At 41.9% G+C, this 19,510-nt stretch overlaps 1 protein-coding gene across 4 annotated transcripts in view; it reads left to right on the top strand.

Annotated features, from left to right (window-relative positions):
- Positions 1-4,656: 4,656 nt before the first annotated feature.
- Positions 4,657-19,510, top strand: part of LOC118117723 — a 29,793-nt gene continuing 14,939 nt past the window's right edge. For 3 of the 4 annotated variants that reach the window (XR_004697824.2, XM_035170224.2, XM_035170226.2), the window contains exons 1-6: positions 4,657-5,002; positions 6,230-6,391; positions 11,269-11,466; positions 12,001-12,159; positions 17,050-17,130; positions 17,215-17,362. Coding sequence is in view for 3 of the 4 variants with exons in the window: in XM_035170224.2 (XP_035026115.1) it covers positions 4,778-5,002; positions 6,230-6,391; positions 11,269-11,466; positions 12,001-12,159; positions 17,050-17,130; positions 17,215-17,362 (973 nt within the window). In the remaining variant the exon portion in view is untranslated. The remainder of the gene's footprint in view (positions 5,003-6,229; positions 6,392-11,268; positions 11,467-12,000; positions 12,160-17,049; positions 17,131-17,214; positions 17,363-19,510) is intronic. The other variant, XM_035170225.2, reaches the window with a different exon arrangement.

Here is a 19,510-nt window from a genome sequence, read left to right on the forward strand (position 1 = left end):
GATTGATTGATTGAAAGAAAGCACACTCACCTTGTGTTATATTCTGACTTTTAACTTTTGTCTTTTTGCTTTTTGTAAATGTGTTACTGCAAGATGTATGTTTTGTAATCACAGGGTCTAGCAATCCCATGTGGTACTGGCCAGAATAAGGCAAGGGAGAAACAAAAACTTTCACAAAATAAACCAAAACACACAGCGTGTTTGCATTATGTCTGCATTATCAGGGAAATACATGGATAGGAACCTTTAAAATGTAAAGTTTGCAAGAGGAGAAAAATGAAAGGAGACCTAAGTCAACCTGCACATTGGTCTGTTGTTCCCGTGTTGAGCCTCCAGATAAATGGTAAATGGTTTTGTATTTATATAACGCTTTTCTAGTCTTGATGACCACTCAAAGCTCTTTACAGTACAGTTTTACATTCACCCATTCACACACACATTCATACAGTGCATCTCTAAGCAGCACTTTTTTGTTCTATGAGGGGCAATTCAGGGTTCAGCATCTTGCCCAAGGACACTTTGGCATTCAGATGGGGAAGACTGCGGATCAAACTGCCGACCTTCAGGTTGGAGGACAACCGCTCTACCCCTCAGCCACAGGACTTATACACAACAGAACATGGTGTCAGAAGAAAAGTTAACGCATTAACAAAGAAAGGTTAGTGTGTAGTGGATTGAAGAGCGCCAGGATTAGTGCGGTGTACTCCCAAAATGGAGGATGAGATGAAGCTATATGTGGACACTGTCAAAGCACAAGATACTGTGAGGAGGGATGGCCAGACAAATTCTCGATTGAAAGAGTGTTTCAACCCTATCTGCTACTCTCAGGTGAGCTCGTGGTTCAAAATGGTCTGCTACTTCATGGTAGCAGAATAGTAATCCCAGCATCATTAGAGCAGACGTACTAACCAGGCTGCATGATGGTCATCTGGGAATAACCAGATGCAGAAAGCGACCTAAACAGTCAGTTTGTTGGCCAGGAGCTGACCAAAATTACTTGAACTGAACTGTGACACATGTAGGTATAGCCGCGAGAGAACAAATCTCAGAGAAACATTAATACCTACTGGGTTCCCATCGAGACCATGTTCCACTGTGGGAGCAGATCTGTTTCAGACAGAAAACTATCATTACTTGGTCGTTGTGGACTATTTTTCCAGATACTCTGAAGTGGCCAAAGTAACATCCACAACGTCAGAAGCAGTGATCTAACACTTTAAGTCCATCTTTGCACGTCATGGAATACCAGAAGTGGTAATCTCAGACAAGGGACCACATTTTGCATCTGAGTCATTCAGGAAGTTTGCACAGGATTGGAGCCTCCGTCATGTGACATCCAGTCCTCATTTCCTTCAGAGCAACGGGGAGGCTGAGCGGGCTGTGAGGACAATCAAAGGTCTCCTCAAGAAATCTAGCGATCCTGACCTTGTTTTCATGGCCTACCCTGCTGCTCCCCAGGCAAATAGATACAGTTCCACAAGACTTCTCATGGGGAGAAAACAAAGAGCACCTGTTCCTGTCATTCCATCCCAGCTCAACCCTGTATGTGCAGACATGACAAAATTGAAAATGACAGAACAAAGATACAGACAAAAACAGAGAGAGAACTATGATCGCAGACACAGAGCACATGACATGCTGCACCTGCAACCTGGCAATGATATGTTGGTCAAAGATATGCTTGAGAAGGGCACAGTGGTGTCCACAGCAGGCATGCAGAGGTCTTACATGATCGAGTCACCCAGGGGCCCCCTTCGAAACAGATATCACCTCTAGTCGACCCCTGAGGCTCCTGAAATGCCGAGCTTTTTACAAGAGGTGACACCTAAAAATGCCCCTCCTGATGCGTCATGCACTCCTGCCACATCTGTCCAAGTCACAGGCGTGACCCCAGTCAGCAGACGCCAGTGTGTGAGAGACGTTTTCCTGTGAAGATCAGGGCGCCTCTAGCGTACATGAAAGACTTTGGGCCTGATTTACTAAAGGTTTGCACATGTAAAAACGTGTGCAAACTTGATCTCACCTGCAAAAAAATATGCAAGCTGATCTACTAACGGTGCGCAATGAGGATTGCGTTACAATGGCCCGAGTGTCGCGCCTGAGAGCCCGTGGCACAGAAAGTGAACTGTTCCTTCTGCGCAGTATTGTTCAGAGGCATCTTTTTCACCGACTCCCACCGGTTTTATTTGCCGATGTTTAATTATGAGCTATTTTTCCTTTGTTCTTCTTCTTACGTCCTGCCATCTTCTCTAATTTTCATCGACTGTTCTTATTGTTTTACCCACAGCATTTACTTTCTCGCAGAAAGTCTCCCATATCGCGTTTCTTTGAGTTATATTAATGTTTCTTTGCTGTCGCTTAACATGTTTGTTTGCCTCTTCCACTAACACCTCCAATTCAGTGGCATTAGATTTTGCTTTGCGCTTGCAGTCACTCAGTCACTCTCCGTAATGCTCCATGGCGGAAACCAGTAATGCACGCAAAACACTTATTTGAATACTACTGCCTCTACCATGTTTGCACCTGTTATCATTTACGCAATTAAATGCCCACCAACCAAACGTGCAATCTGTAATAATGCAAACGCAATTTAGCACTCTTTATTTGGGATCTTAGTAGATCAGGCCCTTTGTGTGTTCATATAGAAAGACTGAGTGCACACTTAAGTGGAGGGTTAGAGTAGTCCACCACATCCCTATTCCTCACTTATGCAAAAACTAAAAAGGAAGAAAAAAGGAGAACAGTTGAATGAAGTATTTTTGACATTTTGACATTAATATATGTCAAAATGTGTTTACAGAAACATTTTGAGAAAGTGTTTCATCTTTTGCACTATAGTGAGATTTAGTAAAAGCCATAAGTGTCCTTGTGTCGATGTTCATTTTGATAAAACCTGAATTACTGAGAGATATATCTATATATACTCAAAGAGGTTTTTTGATTTACAGTTTCAAAAGAGTTTGTATTGTTTATTAATGCATATCCTATAAACAGGGAAGGTCCGTCATTTAGAAAGGGGGATGTAGTATCGGGGAAACACATGGGCAGGAACCTTTGACATGTAACAGTTGCAAGGGGGACAAAATAAAAGGAGACATTAGTCAAAATGCACATTGGTCTGTCGATCTTACAAACAACAGAACAATGTCAGTCTAACTCCCCTTTTGTAGAATGTGGATGAAATACTGCCAATAAATGGATTTCTGTGTCAGTCTCTCCACTGGTCAGTTCCCTTCACCCTGGAAGGTTGCATTTGTCACCATGATCCAGAAACAAGGAATAAGCCATAAGCCTCCTCAGTCACATTGAAACCCTGTTTGATAGACTGCTTACATCAGGACTCAATAAACATAGAATAAATGGGCCTCCTCTCAATTCATCAAGCCAGTTTTAGAAAAGAAATAACCACAGCAGACAACATCCTCAGTTCATCAGAAGACATTTACAGAAAAAGGAAATAACCCTGGCAACATTCTTTGACATCAAAAAGGTATTCGACAATGTATTGCACAACAGACTCAAATAAAAGACTTTTGGATTCAAACCTCAAACTTCCACAACCCACCCAGTTCATCATCTCAAGCTTTCCCAAAAACTGATAAATGAAAGTTAAAGTTGCCTCCTCCATCTCAGCACCTTTCACCCCAGAAGCAGGAGTCCCCCAAGGTGCAGTGCTAAGTCTCCTCCTATTTTAATATATATATATAGATATATATATATATCTAATACATATTACCACCTAGCCACCACAGCCAAGTCAACCCTACCAAGACACAATGCATCCTCTTCACTGACAATGGATCCCTATCTCTGATCCCAGCAACAACGGCTGCAAACAATACAAAACAAAGCACTTAAACTGGCCCACAGACTCCCATCCTACATTAGCAACCTTTACATACAGAATAACAGGCATCCAGACCATACAATAATAATACCAAACCATGAACACACACACCAATGTAAATTGCTCAGGACACACTGAACACACAAGCCACACTAGATACACATGACTGCACACCTGACACAAATGAACACACACACCAAATTACACTTGGCCCACATGCGCCCTCATAGTCCTCCACTCATCCTACCTCTCCTGCCGCCAACCAACCCACTTATGATAGATAGAAAAGGGCAAGAGCCCTGAGCTATCCCTTCAGGTTCAAGATAATCATCAACTGTTTATCAACAAAAATCACTGTCAGATTATTTTGAAAATGTGATTGTTTTTATTTCAGCATATCGGACTGACACAAATGGACTGATCCGCAACAGTTGCTGATCTCCGTCACGGCAACAACATTTATAAAATCACTTTTATCACAATTTGTCTTATATTGATTGAGTGGTTATATGGTTATAGTTGTAATGTTTGCCTATGCAGACTGCAGCTGTGCTCCCTGGGAGTTTTATGAATGGCCCCATCATAGGTTGCAGTGTGTGTGTGTGTGTGTGTGTGTGTGTGTGTGTGTGTGTGTGTGTGTGCGAATCATTTATACTGCAGTGGCCGGTGAAGTTAATGGGGGAGGGGGGAAGGAGGTGAGAGATGTGTGAGGAGTAGAGACGCAGCATGATGGTAGGAGGGGGGAAAGGATGGAAGAGGAGAGATATGATGGGAGGGGACTAGAGGGCGTTCTGCTACTCTCTTGCTTTCAATCTATCTGACTCAACCTCCCCCCATACAAACGCACGCACACACACACGCGCGCGCGCGCCCGTTCACAGAGGCAGCTCCGCCTCCACTGCAGTGTAGAGACAGCTAACGAGAGCAGCTATGGAGCCGGCAGAGCAGCAGGAAAAAATAGAGGGATCGTGGGAAGGAGGACATGATGGAGGGAAGGCAGACTGGAAGAATGAGTGCTCCCTCTCCTCCCTCCTCAAACACTCCTGTCTTCTCTGTTGGTCATCTCCCGTGGATACCGATGTCGTTGAAACGGATGAGAGAGTCCTCGCCAAGGTGGCCGAGATTAGAGTAAGAAGACCGCAGGATCTCGCCCTGGTGTGTGTGTGTGCATGCGATGATTTATGTTGTACATTTGTCTGAATATGTTTTGTGTTGGTGTCCCATTTTGTTAAGACTGTGGACATACACCATATTTGTGTCTGTGTGTGCGCAGTGTTTCAAGTGTGGGACCACTACATCACTGGATTTCCAATGATGCTGTCATGTGATGTCATTATTCTCTTGAAATAGTCTGTAAATGCACATGTGCAATAGCCACAGGGCAATATTCAGGCCCCATGGGTCCCTGAAGGCCCCCTGTGACTGGTTTGTTGTTATTTGATTAAGTTAATTTCCAAATAATAAAATAATATGGTAATGGTGATGTGATTTTGTCCCCCTCACATAGACTTAAACGATGAGGATGTAAAGACAGCTTCTGTATGTCATTCTAATGCATTTTAATGTTTTCATTATTACAGTAGATGCTGTCCCTGCTTCCAGTCTTTGAGATAAATTTAAGCTAGCTGAACAGTTATGCTAAACATATTTGATTTCTGGACGCACACACACAGAAAGTGACAGAGAGATATGAAATCGATGTGAATGTTTTCATCAGACCCTGGGTAAACAACATATTTTAAATTATAAAATTGGTGGTTTCTCTGTTCCCTGTTCTGTAACATTTATTCAGTCCAACTTTGTGAGCTACAGCATCACTGAAATGTAGTGAAAGAATATTTAATTCTCATTTTTCACCTGTGCCTGTGCTGGTAGGCCACTTTGGCAAAAGACGTTGCCACCAGGGTCTCACAACAACAGCCAGAGACAAACCATTCCCTCTTCAGCCTTTTATTAAACCAGGAGCAAACATAAATTTCAAACAAAACATATAAATTAGCCAGCAGTTTCTGCTTTCTTGGCCGCTCAGCTCTCTTCTCAGTCTCTGCGTCTTTGCCATGTGTCTCTTCCCTTCCTGAGTTTCTCTCATGTGTCTCTCTCCTCGTGTCTCTCCTCCTCCGTGGCAGCTCTTCTGCTGCTTTTTGAATCCAGGGACAGTTGATTGACACAGCTGATATTAGTTGGTTAGTTCACCTCTCTGAGGCACCTCTACAGCTACCTTTACACCTATACTTTGTCATTCCTAGAAGAGATTTATTGTGTGTGTGTGTGTGTGTGTGTGTGTGTGTGTGTGTGTGTGTGTGTGTGTGTGTGTGTGTGTGTGTGTGTGTGTGTGTGTGTGTGTGTGTGTGTGTGTGTGTGTGTGTGTGTGTGTGTGTGTAGGAGCTGGACAATGCAGTGGCAGTGGAGAACTTGGAGCTTCAGGAGCAGCAGTCAGACCGCAAGGAGCTACAGGAGACATTGGTCAAATTAGATGACCAAAAAGAGAAACTGGTACAACAAATAAAGGCAACCAGGCAGCTCTGCTATGAAGAGAGTCAACAGGTAATATATAAGTGCTACTATACAGCTCAATCTCTCTAACTGCACACTGCATGAATACTTATAGTTTTGAACAGCTCTTTTGTCTCCCCTTCATTGTAACTACACCAATTATGAATCGAGAGAGGAAGGGGGCCCACAGAGACTGCTTGTGTAATAGGCTAATAGAATCTTGTGTTACGCCCCTGCTTAGTGCCAGCGTCTGCCAGTGGCCAGTGGCCTTGCTTTTCCCGTTTGTCCATCAGTATGTCCCATTCTCTTGAACACCATATCTCAAGGACACTTTGACAGTATTTCTTCGAATTTGGTAAAAAAATTAACTTGGATTTAAGGATTAACTGAGACGATTTTGGCAGTCAAAGGTCAAGGTCATGGTGGCCTCACAAAAGTTATATTGAACGTTGCATCTTAAAATCAATAAACATATACATGGACTGATTAGATTTAGGTGGTTGAAGATCAAATGGTCAAGGTTACATGACCTCGCGCTGTTGTGAACGCGATATATCACGAATACCCAAAGGGAATTCCATTCCATCTGAAACAAACATTCATTTGGATTCAAGGATGAGCTGATTATAATTTGGTGATCAAATGTCAAAGGTCGAGGTCGCTGTGACCTCACAAAGTATGTTTATGTTTTTTCTTTAACATGATATTTTAAAGGCCCCATATTTTACACCTTTCTGGGACTCAATTTGAGGTACTGGTCCCCCTAAGATGATATATCAGTGGTTTAAAGTCAGAAAAACTGCTGCAATGTGTATTTCCATGTGCTCTCTTCTGCCTCTCTCTGGAGCTACAGACAGAACAGGCTGTTTTCGCCTGCCTCTCGAGCCCCTCCTCTGATTGGCTGACTGCACTTTGAGTGACATGCGAACAGGCCTATCACCGGTCTCATTCTGGCGTATTTACGATCTCTCGCTGTAAACACAGCTGAAAGTCACATTGTTATGTTTGCAGCTATAGAAGAACCAGCCACATATTTACAGTCGGTTACAACAGGATGTTTCTGAACGGTAAGTTACACCGTCCTCATGTTGGTTCAAGTTTTAGCAGGACAGTCGGCCAATGTAGGAGTAACATCCCGAGTTACAGTACGGAGTTACATTATGTAGTTTCACAACGGAGTTTCAACAGCGAAACAGCATGTCAGAAGAAATAAAGCGTAACCTCTTGTCTCGAAGAGTAACGTTCTTAGGAGGAATGAACTGGTACGGGCTGGGTGGGGCTGAGAGACGAGTGTGATCCCGAATGACATCATATGGGGGAGGAAGTACAAAACGAGACGTTTCGATAACATATTTCTTGGAATGGACTGAGTGAAAAAGTCCGCGGAGTGATTGTTTTCATACTTTGAGGGTCCCTACTGACCCCTTCAAGTAATTACGGACAGTAAAAGCCCAGAAAATGTATTTTACACAATATGGGCCCTTTAAGATTAGCTGGAGTGAATGTCTTCAAATTTGGTAGAAACATTAACTTGGGGTTTAAAGATAAACTGATTGGATTTTGGTGACTGAAGGTCATAGTTCAATTTAATTACATCTGGCACAGTTTACCTGGACTCATGGATGACCAGATTAGAATTTGGTGGTCAAAGGTCAGAGTCACTGTGACCTCTCAAAACACACGTTTTGCCTTGGAAATGTGATATATCAGGAATACCTCAACGGAATTCTTTCAAATTTAGCACACATGTTCAGCTCCATTGATTGATTAATTAATACAATTTTGGTGGTAAAAGGTCAGAGGGCAAGGTCACAGTGGCCAAAAAAATCTCTTGAATGTGATTTTTCAAGAACGCCTTCTTCTTAAACTTTTGATCAGTTGTCAATTGGATCCAAATATTAGATAGATAGATAGATAGATAGATAGATAGATAGATAGATAGATAGATAGATAGATAGATAGATAGATAGATAGATAGATTACTTCATTGATCCCAATTTGGGAAATTATTTTGTAACAGCAGCATGCCAAGGGCAAATTCACAAAGAGCAAAGAAAAAGGCTAAATACAAAAGACGACAAAAAATACAAGCGTACAAAATTGCAGTATTTGAAACATGAAATTGCAGTATTTGAAACATGACTAAAATAAATAAATATGACTATAAGATGTGCAGTAAAAAGAATATGAATATAATATGTGCAAAAAATATATTATAAATTCACAGTTATTGCAGGAACTAATCCAATAGTTTTGGTGTGGATATAAACTATAGGAGGTGAGAGTTATACAGTCTTATTGCTTTGGGCAGGAAAGACTGCCTATAACTCTCCTTGCAGCGGAGCTGAACAGTCTGTTGGAGAAAGTGCTCCGCTGTCTGTCCACAAAGAGTCCAGTTTGCAGCCAATGACGGAGCCAGCCTTCTTAATCAGCTTGTTGCGTCTGTTGGTGTCACCGGCTCTGATGCTGCTCCCCAGCAGACCACAGCAAAGTACAGTGCACTGGCTACAACAGACTGATAGAAGATTTCCAACATCTTGCTGCACACATTGAAAGATCTCAGCTTCCTCAGGAAATAGAGTCTGCTCATCCCTTTCTTGTACAAAGCGTCGGTGTTGGTTTTCCACTTCAGTCCGTTGTCGATGTGGACCTCCAGGTACTTGTAATCCTCCACTGTGACAACATCCTCACCCAGGATACCCAGTGGCTGTGAAACCATCCTCTTCCTCCTGAAGTCGATCACCATCTTGCTCGTCTTGGCCACATTCAGAAGCAGATGATTTCTACTGGCCCACTCCACAAAACTGTCCACGAGTGCTCTGTACTCACCCTCCGTCCCATCACTTATACACCCAACCACTGCAGAGTCATCAGAGAACTTGTGCAAGTGGCATGACTTGGAGTTGTACTGAAAGTTAGAGGTGTACAGAGTGAAGAGGAAGAGCAACAGTCCAGTCCCCTGCAGAGCTCCTGTAGTACTCACCACCACCTTCAGACGGAACACTGCCCAGCCGGACAAACTGAGGTCTGCCTGTCAGATAGTCAGTAATCCGGGAGACGGTGGATGTGTCCACCACCATCGCTTGCAGCTTCTCCCTCATAAGAACTGGCTTGATGGTGTTGAACGCACAGGAAAGTGATTCTCACCGTGCGACCAGCCTGATCCAGATGAGAGTGGGCTCGCTGCAGCAGGTAGATAATTGCATCATCCACCCCCAGATGAGGCTGGTAGGCAAACTGTAGAGGGTCCAGCGATGATTTTACCTGTGGTCTGAGGTGGGCTAGGACCAGTCTCTCCAGTACCTTCATCACATGCGATGTGAGGGCAACTGGTTGGTAGTCATTCAGGCCAGATTGAGTCTTCTTCTTGGGGACTGGACCCAGGCAGGACGTTTTCCACAGCACCGTTATCCTCTCCTGAAGGCTCAGATTGAAGAGATGCTGGAGAATAGCAGCTAGCTGGCTGGCACAGGTCCTCAGAACCCTTGAGCTTATTCAGTCTGGTCTCGGGGCCTTGCGTTGGTGAAGCCTCTCCAGCTGTCTCCTCACCTGGCCAGTTGTCACAGACAGGCTGGGGAGGTGGAAGGTGTTAATTCCTTCAGTGGAGGAGCAGCACTTTGAAGGTGGGGGGTTGTCCAAGGAGCACACCAGGGGGTAGAGTGGGGGAGGGCAGAAGCAATGGGGGCAGTGAGGGTGTGTGGAAGTCTGGGAGTGTGGTGGGGGGGACAGACGTGGGCTGTGCACTGAACCTATTGAAGAACAAATTCAGCTCATTTGCCCTCTCCAGGCTGCCTCCTGGCTGTCTCTCGCCTTGAACCCAGTTATTTCCCTCATTCCAGTCCACACATTAACTGATTCGATTTCAGTGGTCAGAGGTAGTGGTCACAGTGACCGTATACGAATCTGTAAATAAATCATCACTGTGTGAACTTGTTTGGCAGGTACAGGTATATTTAAAATCCTGCCTTCTGATAATCTTGAAAAAAATGTTTTATACAATGCTAAAGGTTACTGAAATTATTATTATTGTTGTTAGGTGCAATGGGCTTGTTATTAAGGCTTCTCCTTTACAGATAAAAACTGATAATACAGTCGGTACCAGTGTCAGCAGTATAATTTTCATGTCCTCATATATGCCGTTGATTCATTCACAACTTCTTTTGTGTTTGTCTGTAGGACAATAGAAAAAGCTCTGCCTATATATGTGTTTGAATGTTGAATGGCAAAAGCCTTTACTAAAAAGGGCTTTGAGTCGTCATCAAGAATTGAAAAGCGATACATAAATACTATATAAAGACCTTTTAAGTTGGAAACATTTCCCAATCACTATTCATATGAACAGAGTGACAACAGCCATTATCTTTGATGGGGCAGTAAAGTGATGATGAATGATTACTACTTTCTAATAGGGCAAGTATAAAAATGCTTAAACAAACATTATTACAGCTTAAGTTGTAAGATGGGAACAAATGGGGAGTTAATGTTAAAAAGTCAAAGTTAATGGGATCTTCAGGGTTTTAATGTTTGTGAAGGAAACACCACTCTGTATCATTTTGATGTTAGAACATCTAGATTGTGAACTCTATCAAAAAATCCAACAATCTTATTTGAGAGATGCAATCTGATAGTGTTGTGTTATTTTCAAAAAAGCAGGCATTGTTAATACCTCATTTCAAATAGCCAGAATTCTTAGTCATGTGATGACACTGAGAAAATTGACAGGGGATAAATCCCAGTTGGTTTAAAAAGTGGCTTGATGGGTTTTCTGATCAGTTAGATGAGAATTCGAAGAGAATAAGAAAAACTGTTGGCTGTGGCCAGTGTTAGCAGGTTGGCAGCAGCAGCACTTGTATGATATGTATAGCCCATGGCTGTTTCATTAACAGTTTATTTTGAAATAATAATCCATTGGAGTGGATTCTTGCCAGATCCTGTCTCTGCAGGCAGACGAGGTACAGAAGGAGAGCCAAGTGGAGGAGTATGAGAGGGAACTTGCCAGAGCCAGGTGGAGGCTGAGGAGACTCAGAGAGGAGGTGAAACAGGCCAAGAGGAAGATGGAGGAGGCTGGAGAGAGGAACACTCCTCTACAAGACTCCATCAGACAGTCTTATGAAGAGATCCTGCAGGTACCAGAGTACGTGCATCTTGCATCACCACACACACACTAATTCTTTCTTACATGTGTGTTTATGTCTGTGTTTATAGAAACCCTAGACCTAGAAGGTAAACTAAATTTGCACAGAGTTTTGATGCCACTAACAATCAGAATAAGAGCTTAGTTAACACGTTTATCTTTAATAAGACCTCTCTCCAGGGGTCTTGTTCAGCTCAGGGAGATAATCAGAGGACACTTAAGCTGTTTGAGAGCAGGTTCAGGTGATGCTGAATTTCACCTATCTGGTATTGTCTATAAGTTTAACTGAACTTGAAGCGAAAGAAAGACTCTCAAGACTCTCAAAACAGTCTTGGTGTTGATCTATTTCTTTTAAATCTAGCTTAATGTTGGATAGTCACATAATACTAACTACATTATTTTTTTTAAAGCTGAGCAAGTCAAAGAACTGCAATATTTTCTGCACTTAGAATATGTATTAACAAATTAAAAAAGTCTAAAGCTATCATTGGCTCCCTATCACTCCTTGCTCTCCCTTTTTCTGTAGGAGGAGCACACACTGTGTTCTATGTCAGGAGGTGCAGTCACACCCGAAAGCCAGCTGGAGGAGTCCGCATCTCCAGCAGACACCACTGAAGATGACGCGCTCCCTCTGAGGCCATGGGGAAGGAGCCAATCACTACCTGCCTACGCTGACCTGATAATGGTAAATAAGAGTAATAATGCTGAGTGCTACCTGAAGCACTTCTGAGTAAAAAAAAGGTAAATTGACTTTATTTATATAGCGCTTTTCTAGTCTTGCTTACCACTAGCGCTTTACAGTACAGTTTATCGCCATTCACACACACATTCTTACAGTGCATCTATGGGCACCACTTTTCTATGAGGGGAAATTTGGGGAAGACTGCACCACTGACCTTGTGACAGTCACAGAATTATTTAGTTCCAGACAGCTGAAGCTGAGTCATCTCAGTTTGGGCAATGCCGCAGACCATGGATGTGGTGTTTAAAAGAATTTAATGTCTAACAAATGAGTGATTTGATTTGCATTATGGGAAATGTAGGATCCAGTATTTTGGATCTTTAACCAGTAGACAGAAGCAACTAAAATAGTGCTTTGATTTAGACCATTTATTTTTAATATGCCTCATGCAGAACCACAAACTTTGTGCAAAATTAAGGGCTAATTAAGGATTTTGCATTATTTGCCTCTCTGAAAGTAATTTTATAGATCTCAGACTACAGGTTAGTGTGCTCCTTTTCTGTCTGTTGACTTTACCTATCGTAATTAATGCAAAATTGCAACAAAACAAAAGAAAATCCACATTTCTTCTCATCATGATATCTCCTCTACCTCAGAGCTATGTCTTTATATGTTGTGAGCTGTGCCGGGTTCTACCGCTGATTTTAAACATGCTTGATTTTCTCCTAGCCAGAGATATGATGGCCTTTATTTAGGTGACTTGGGGGGCAGTCTGAATAAGAAGTGAGCAAGGTGATGACGGCTTAGAGAACGTGCTCCCGACATTTGGAATAAAAAGTTACCCCTAACCCTAACCCGAGTTAAGATTGTGGGTCTTGAGAATGAGGAAAGAATAAGAAGTCCATTGTAGCCAAAATGTCAAGCTACAGGATGAAAGAAGAACTACTGAGACTGGCATGGCAAAAGCGGGGATTTAAACATCTCAGAAAACGAGTCAATTTGGATCATGACTACGCGCCTGATGTGTTGAAAAATCAGCAGGAACGGTGGTTTATGGATCGCGGAGGAAGCGACTGAGGATATGGCGAAGAGGGTGCTCCTAGTGTCGGTTATTAAACACCCAGACTGACTTTTGGAGCGGATCCAGCGGTTCATGTGGCACACCAGCAGGAGACTGGGAGAGAGCTGGCGGGACTGTGGACTTTAAGTAAAGACTACAGGCTTTTAGGCGCCAGGACTCGGGGTCACTGTAAGTGAACTGAAAGCTACTGTTTGCTGGTGTGCCCAGAGAAAGGCGGGTGAGTCCTTATTTTCAATAGGGAAGGCCGGGGGCCCGGCTAGCATCAGAGGGAGGACTTAGACTATAAACAAGTTATAAACATTAAAGGAGAATTGTACGGGCTATAACTAAGAATATAATATGAGGGTCGGGGGATTTTACTTTAGCCAAGTAGCTGGACAGATGGACAATATCAAGAATGTAGAGTCACCAGCTAATGAAGGCCCTCTTCCACCTGTCAGGGGGGAGGCTCTACCTCAGAGCCCTCTTACCACCAGGGCTTCATTAGGGTCAATATGAAGACCCCACAGTTGGAAGTCTTATTTTATATCTTTATTGTTCTTATTGTGTTCCTGCTCTGTCAGGGGCAGATTTTGCTGCTGTTCTTTGCAGCCTGTGGGGTGCTACCAGTGATACATTTTGTTACCTATGGATACTTGTGTGGGAAGGTTTTTATTTATTTATTTTTTTTCCCTTATTGGACACTGAATGCAATCAGTTAAAATAGCAACCTATAATGTGAATGGTCTTGTCAATCCCATTAAGAGAAGCAAGATATTAACCAAACTAAAAAGAGATAAAGTTGAGCTGGCCTTTTTGCAAGAAACACACCTTTCGGATACAGAGCATGCTAAATTAGTACGACTGGGCTTTAAACATCATATAGGGCTGGTCATAGGAGGGGGTGGCAATATGAATTTCCAGAAGTATTAGTTTTGAACCCATATTTGAAAAGAAGGACACAGAGGGGAGACATATTTTGATGAGAGGAAAATTAGGTTGGGGATTGGATATTCGGATATTGGGTTAATTGATGTCTGGAGAGAATTAAACCCTACAAAGAGAGACTACACATATTTAGCATATTCAAGGATTGATTACTTTCTTACTTTTGGTGAGGATCTATACAGGGTTGGTGGCTGCGACATGGGGAGTATGGACCTTTCAGACCATAGCCCTATTTATTTAAAATTATATCTTGAACAGTATCATTGAGACACCTTATTGAGATTAAATACTAACATACTGAATCATAGAAAGGAGCAAATTAAGAAGGATATTACTGAGTACTTGGAACAGAATGACAAAGGTGAAGTTTCCCCTCCGATATTATTGGACGCATGTAAAGCTGTGCTTCAAGGTAAAATAATTGGATATAGTGCTCACCTAAAGAGAGCTAGGCTCAATATTATGAAGGGGGAGGAAAGGCCAGTAAACTATTAGCTTATAGGTTGAAAAAACAACAAGCAGAGATTTCAATTAATAAGATAAAAAAACAAATTACTAACTACCTACATTATAAATTGAAAGAAGTATATTATCAATGATTATACTACTAACCTCATATCGATGAGGGGAAAATGGAAGATTTCCTTAAGAGGATTCATCTGCCTAAATTGACTAGTGAACAAAGTGATCACCTTGTAGCTAAAATAACAGAGAAAGAAATAAGTTCAGCTATAGCACATCTTAAATCAAATAAGGCCCCAGGACCAGACGGGTTCCCTTCGGAATGGTACAAAGTAAACAAAGGGGTTCGTTGATCCGTTTGTTGCAGTCTACCTTTAACTGGGTCCTTAAGGAGAACACTATACCCCCCTTTGATTCCAAAGGAGGGAAAGGATAAATCTGAATGTTGAACCAAGATTATAAGATCTTTACCCATATACTAGCCAAAATAATTGAGGGATTGTTGCCACAAATATTTAGCCTTGATCAGACAGGTTTTGTTCGAGAATGACAAACCCAAGACAATATCAGAAGGACATTACACGTTATTAACCATATAACAGAATTGAATTTAGAAGCAGTATTAGTGGGGCTTGATGCAGAAAAAGCTTTTGATTGTGTAAATTGGTCTTATTTTTCGAGTTTTGAATACATTTGGATCTCATAATACTTTTATTAAAACAATACAAGCTTTTTACGATAGCCCAAGGGCGAGAATTTTAATTAATGGAGCAGTTTCAAACCCCTTTTCATTGGAGCTAGGAACAAGACAGGGCTGCCCAGTTAGCCCTCTCTTTATATCTAAATATTCCAGTAGACTTGACAAAATTGTTCTCGCTGAACTACCTCCCCATGAACAAAAAGATTGGGGAAGACATAGCTCAAAATCACTTGAAGGGGGCTGTAAAAGTTTTGAGATGGTGTGCGTTTGATCCAGATTTTGTGCCTAAAAGATGGGACGCAAGGTTTAAAAGATGGGTTTTATCAAGGCTTAACGGCATACTGCACATTTTTACTTAAGGGGACCATGAATAGCTTTCAGAATCTGAAGAGGCATGTCGGCTAGAACAATGACGATTTTTACAGGTTCCTTCAGTTTCGTCATTATATTGATCAGATACAAAAGGGGTGGACACAAGGGTGTTGGGATAACATTCTTTTAAAAGTCTTTATGGACACTTATCTTGGGTGCTCAAACCAGAAAACTATTTCAAAAATATATAGGGGTTTACAACAAACTAAATGTAGCTCAATGTATGTAAAACAAAAATGGGAAAGAGAAGGTAACCTAGCTGAAGGAGGAGGATTGGGAGAACTTCAAGTTCAACTTTATGGTGCGAGTTTAGCTGGAAGAAGCTCATTAGGTTTTTCATCACTCCAGCTCAAAAGAGACATTACACCAATTCCTCTTCATGCTGGCGACAGTGTGGATGCCTCAAGGCAAATCAATTTCACATATTCTGGTCTTTGAATCCTTTCTGGCCGGAGATTCATGGGGTTTTGTGAAATTTATTTTTAAATTTTTAAAATGGAAAGGATTACTTTTGCTTTGAGACTGCAAAAGGGAATTTATTTGAAAAGATGGATAACCGGTACGACCATCATTTGTATAAAGTGGATTTTTGTGTCCTTTTCTATTATTACATACCCCCTTTGAAGAGGGATTTGAGTATAATTTAGGTACACCCCAACCAGTAAGTCTTCACAAGCCTCTGTTTTACCCACATAATCTGTGATACATTGTTTTATGCTAGAATTGTAAATTACAGGTGGCTGAAAGAGAATAATATGTATTTTCAATGATTGTATGGTCCTGTAAAATCATAATAAAAAGAGAATTAAAAAAAAAAAAGAATCTGCACAAACCACAACAACTGAGGTAGGAGGGGTCTCAGCTGCAGGTCCAGAAGCTGTGAGCAGAGGAAATGGAGGCAGGAAGTGCTGGACATTAGAATTAAGTATCACTAGAACCATCTAATTGAGGTTAATACATGTGTTCCATTGCAGTTTGAAGTGATTTTACAGTGATGTCAATGGGAAGTTATTAAAAGTCTAAAGTAGTGCTGTATAAATGTGTGTGAGAATAGGTGAATGTGACTTGTAGTGTAAAGCGCTAAGACTAGAAAAATGCTATGAAAATGCAGTCCATTTCCAGCACCTGAGATTTTCAAAGTCCTGTGGTGTACACCTGGCTTTAATCGCATGAGTACAGCCTTAACCAGGATAAGCTATTGAGCTGCCACTTTTAATACACTACAGGTAGAAAAACTTTTATAAGATTGATCAAGTTGCATTGTCTTTTCTTATAATGAACATCATCGAAAGTATATTAGTTCCATCCCTCTCATTGGCTCTGTTTGTGTATGTATGGGTGACTATAACAGAGAGCCAGCAGCTCGTCTTTCTGCAATAATCTAGCAGACACCAGAGAAGAAGCAGATGATAGTGGGACCAGTTCTCCAAAGGTAACTTAATTTTCCCTGAACCTCTCTCATCATGCTATAAATGGCTTATACATAAAGCTAATGCTGTGTTTTCTTGTTCCACAGATGGACAGATCTGACATAGATGATGATCCAGAGGAGGTTGAGATCAACAGTGAAGGGGCAAAAGAGAGAGAGAAGGAAGAGTGCACAATTAACCCAAACCAAATGGACTTCTATAAAGATAACCCCTTTGCCATCTGTCAGAGTGACCGTATGTATCAGACTCAGAGTCTAATGCAGTCTACATGTCTCTTGTGGTAGGGGTCCCCCAAATGACAGCAGACATCTGTGAATCTTTTCAATTCCATTTTTATTGCTCCAAATCAAAACATACATTATATCAAGTTCCTTTTAAGGTCTTGACCTTAAACAGTAAGGTCAATACCTTAACAATTATAAAGAAACCCAACAGTTCCCACAATGAGCAAGTCAGTTCAACCCTCTTAAAATTTAAGACATTAAGGTCCGACTGTATATGCCCCATCTTGCGGATTATTGGCTCATCGATATTTGAAATCCCCACCTGATTATTTCTTTTCTGCAGCCTTCTGAAATACACCTATATTTGGATAATCCATTCTCAATATCAGAACAACATAAAACATAGTAGAACCCAGCCTGTGCTGTACAACTACAACATACAGAAATACGAAGAACCATCACTAAAGGCCCACTCTTCTTTAGCAGTCTTCCTGTGTGCTAGTGTTGACAAGTCCACAGCGACAACTCTAGTGTCAGAGAGCAGTGATAAATCGACAATGTAACCCAACAATGCATGGACAGACTCCCACCAAACCTAGTGGGGGTATTACTTAAGAGGGTATCTCCAGATAATCAACTGGCTGTTTGGTTGGAGGTGGGGGTGGCTCTACCTCTGCAGTAGAGAATTGTATGCTTATTGCATGAATGCTGTAAGGTCATGAGAGGTCACAAAAGCCAGATAGGGTGTGGCAGTGCAGAAAAACTGGGAAAAACAAGCAAAAACAAAAGGTTCAAAGGAAATGCTTGCTTTATTCCACAGTCAGCAAGTTAACATTACATTTCATTTAGCTTACGCTATTATCCAAAGTGACTTACAATAAGTGCATTCAAACCCAGGGTACAAACCCAGAACAGCAAGACTCAAGTAAGTACAATTTGCTTTTATAAAAAAGCTAAACTACAAGAGCTACATGTAACTGCCTTATATAAGTGCAACTAAACTTTATTTATTAAATATAAACACCAGAGTTGACGGTGGTTTATTAGACATCATTTTCTTATCCAAGGTATAGTCAGAAGACATGTGTCTTTAGTCTGCGGCGGAAGATATATCGACTTTCTGCTGTCCTGATGTCAATGGGGAGCTGGTTCCACCATTTAGGAGCCAGGACAGCAAACTGTCGTTATTTTGTTGTGGCTAGCTCGCAGTGAGGGAGCAACAAGCCGATTGGCAGAGGCAGAGCAGAGTGGACGGGCTGAGGTGTAAGGTTTAACCATGTCCTTTAGACTGGGCCCGATCCGTTCACAGCACGGTACGCAAGTTCTAGTGTCTTGAAACGGATGCGGGCAGCCACTGGTAACCAGTGAAGGTAGTGGAGGAGCGGAGGAGTGGTGTGCTGTGTGTGAACTTCGGTAGGTTGAAGACCAGTGGATCTGCTGCATTAACAAGCAGGTCATTTCTTCTATTAAATTCAAAGAGTCCCACATCCAACTTAAATCATTTTTGGTGAGAAAACGTTTCTTAAACTCAATTTTTAAAAAAGCCCTTTCCTCTGCTAAGGATGTCCTCTCGTAGCATGAAAGGGTTTCGTACCTAAAGGTATGTTGCCTCATAGTCCATCAGCCCTGCTTCTTTGATCCGTGTCCTCTCCATACCACTGCTCTCTTTGTTCTCTCCTCTCTCCAGTCTCTCAGTCCTGCTTTAATTAGGTGGCTTAAGCATCCACATCTGTCTGGCTGGTGAGGCATTCTGGGACATGTATTGTGTGCAGCATCTGCCATTTTGTGATGTGGCAGATGATCCTGTATGGTAATGTAGGATTCCTCCCCACATGCCCCCTTGTGATGCCACAATGCACACAATGAAAGTCGTATATATCGAGTTTATGCTGTGGATGTTTTAATGGCCGCTGACGTGGGCAGGATATCTCCTGGTGCTGCTGATAGTCTATCAGACTGTGACAGATGGTCAGTGCGTTTGTGTGGTGGAGAGAGGGATAATGAGGCAAGGAGCTTTTTCCTGCTGTCCTTTCCAATGCAATTAGGGTAACCCATTCAACTTTTGGAAATAAATTGAATGATAAATTGATTTACTTAGCAGCATAACTATTGGATGTTCATCTGTACACACAAATTCTCTGTCTGCCCATTCAGCATT

Source organism: Hippoglossus stenolepis, chromosome 11, assembly GCF_022539355.2.
Source record: "Hippoglossus stenolepis isolate QCI-W04-F060 chromosome 11, HSTE1.2, whole genome shotgun sequence".
NCBI classification, from domain to species: domain Eukaryota; kingdom Metazoa; phylum Chordata; class Actinopteri; order Pleuronectiformes; family Pleuronectidae; genus Hippoglossus; species Hippoglossus stenolepis.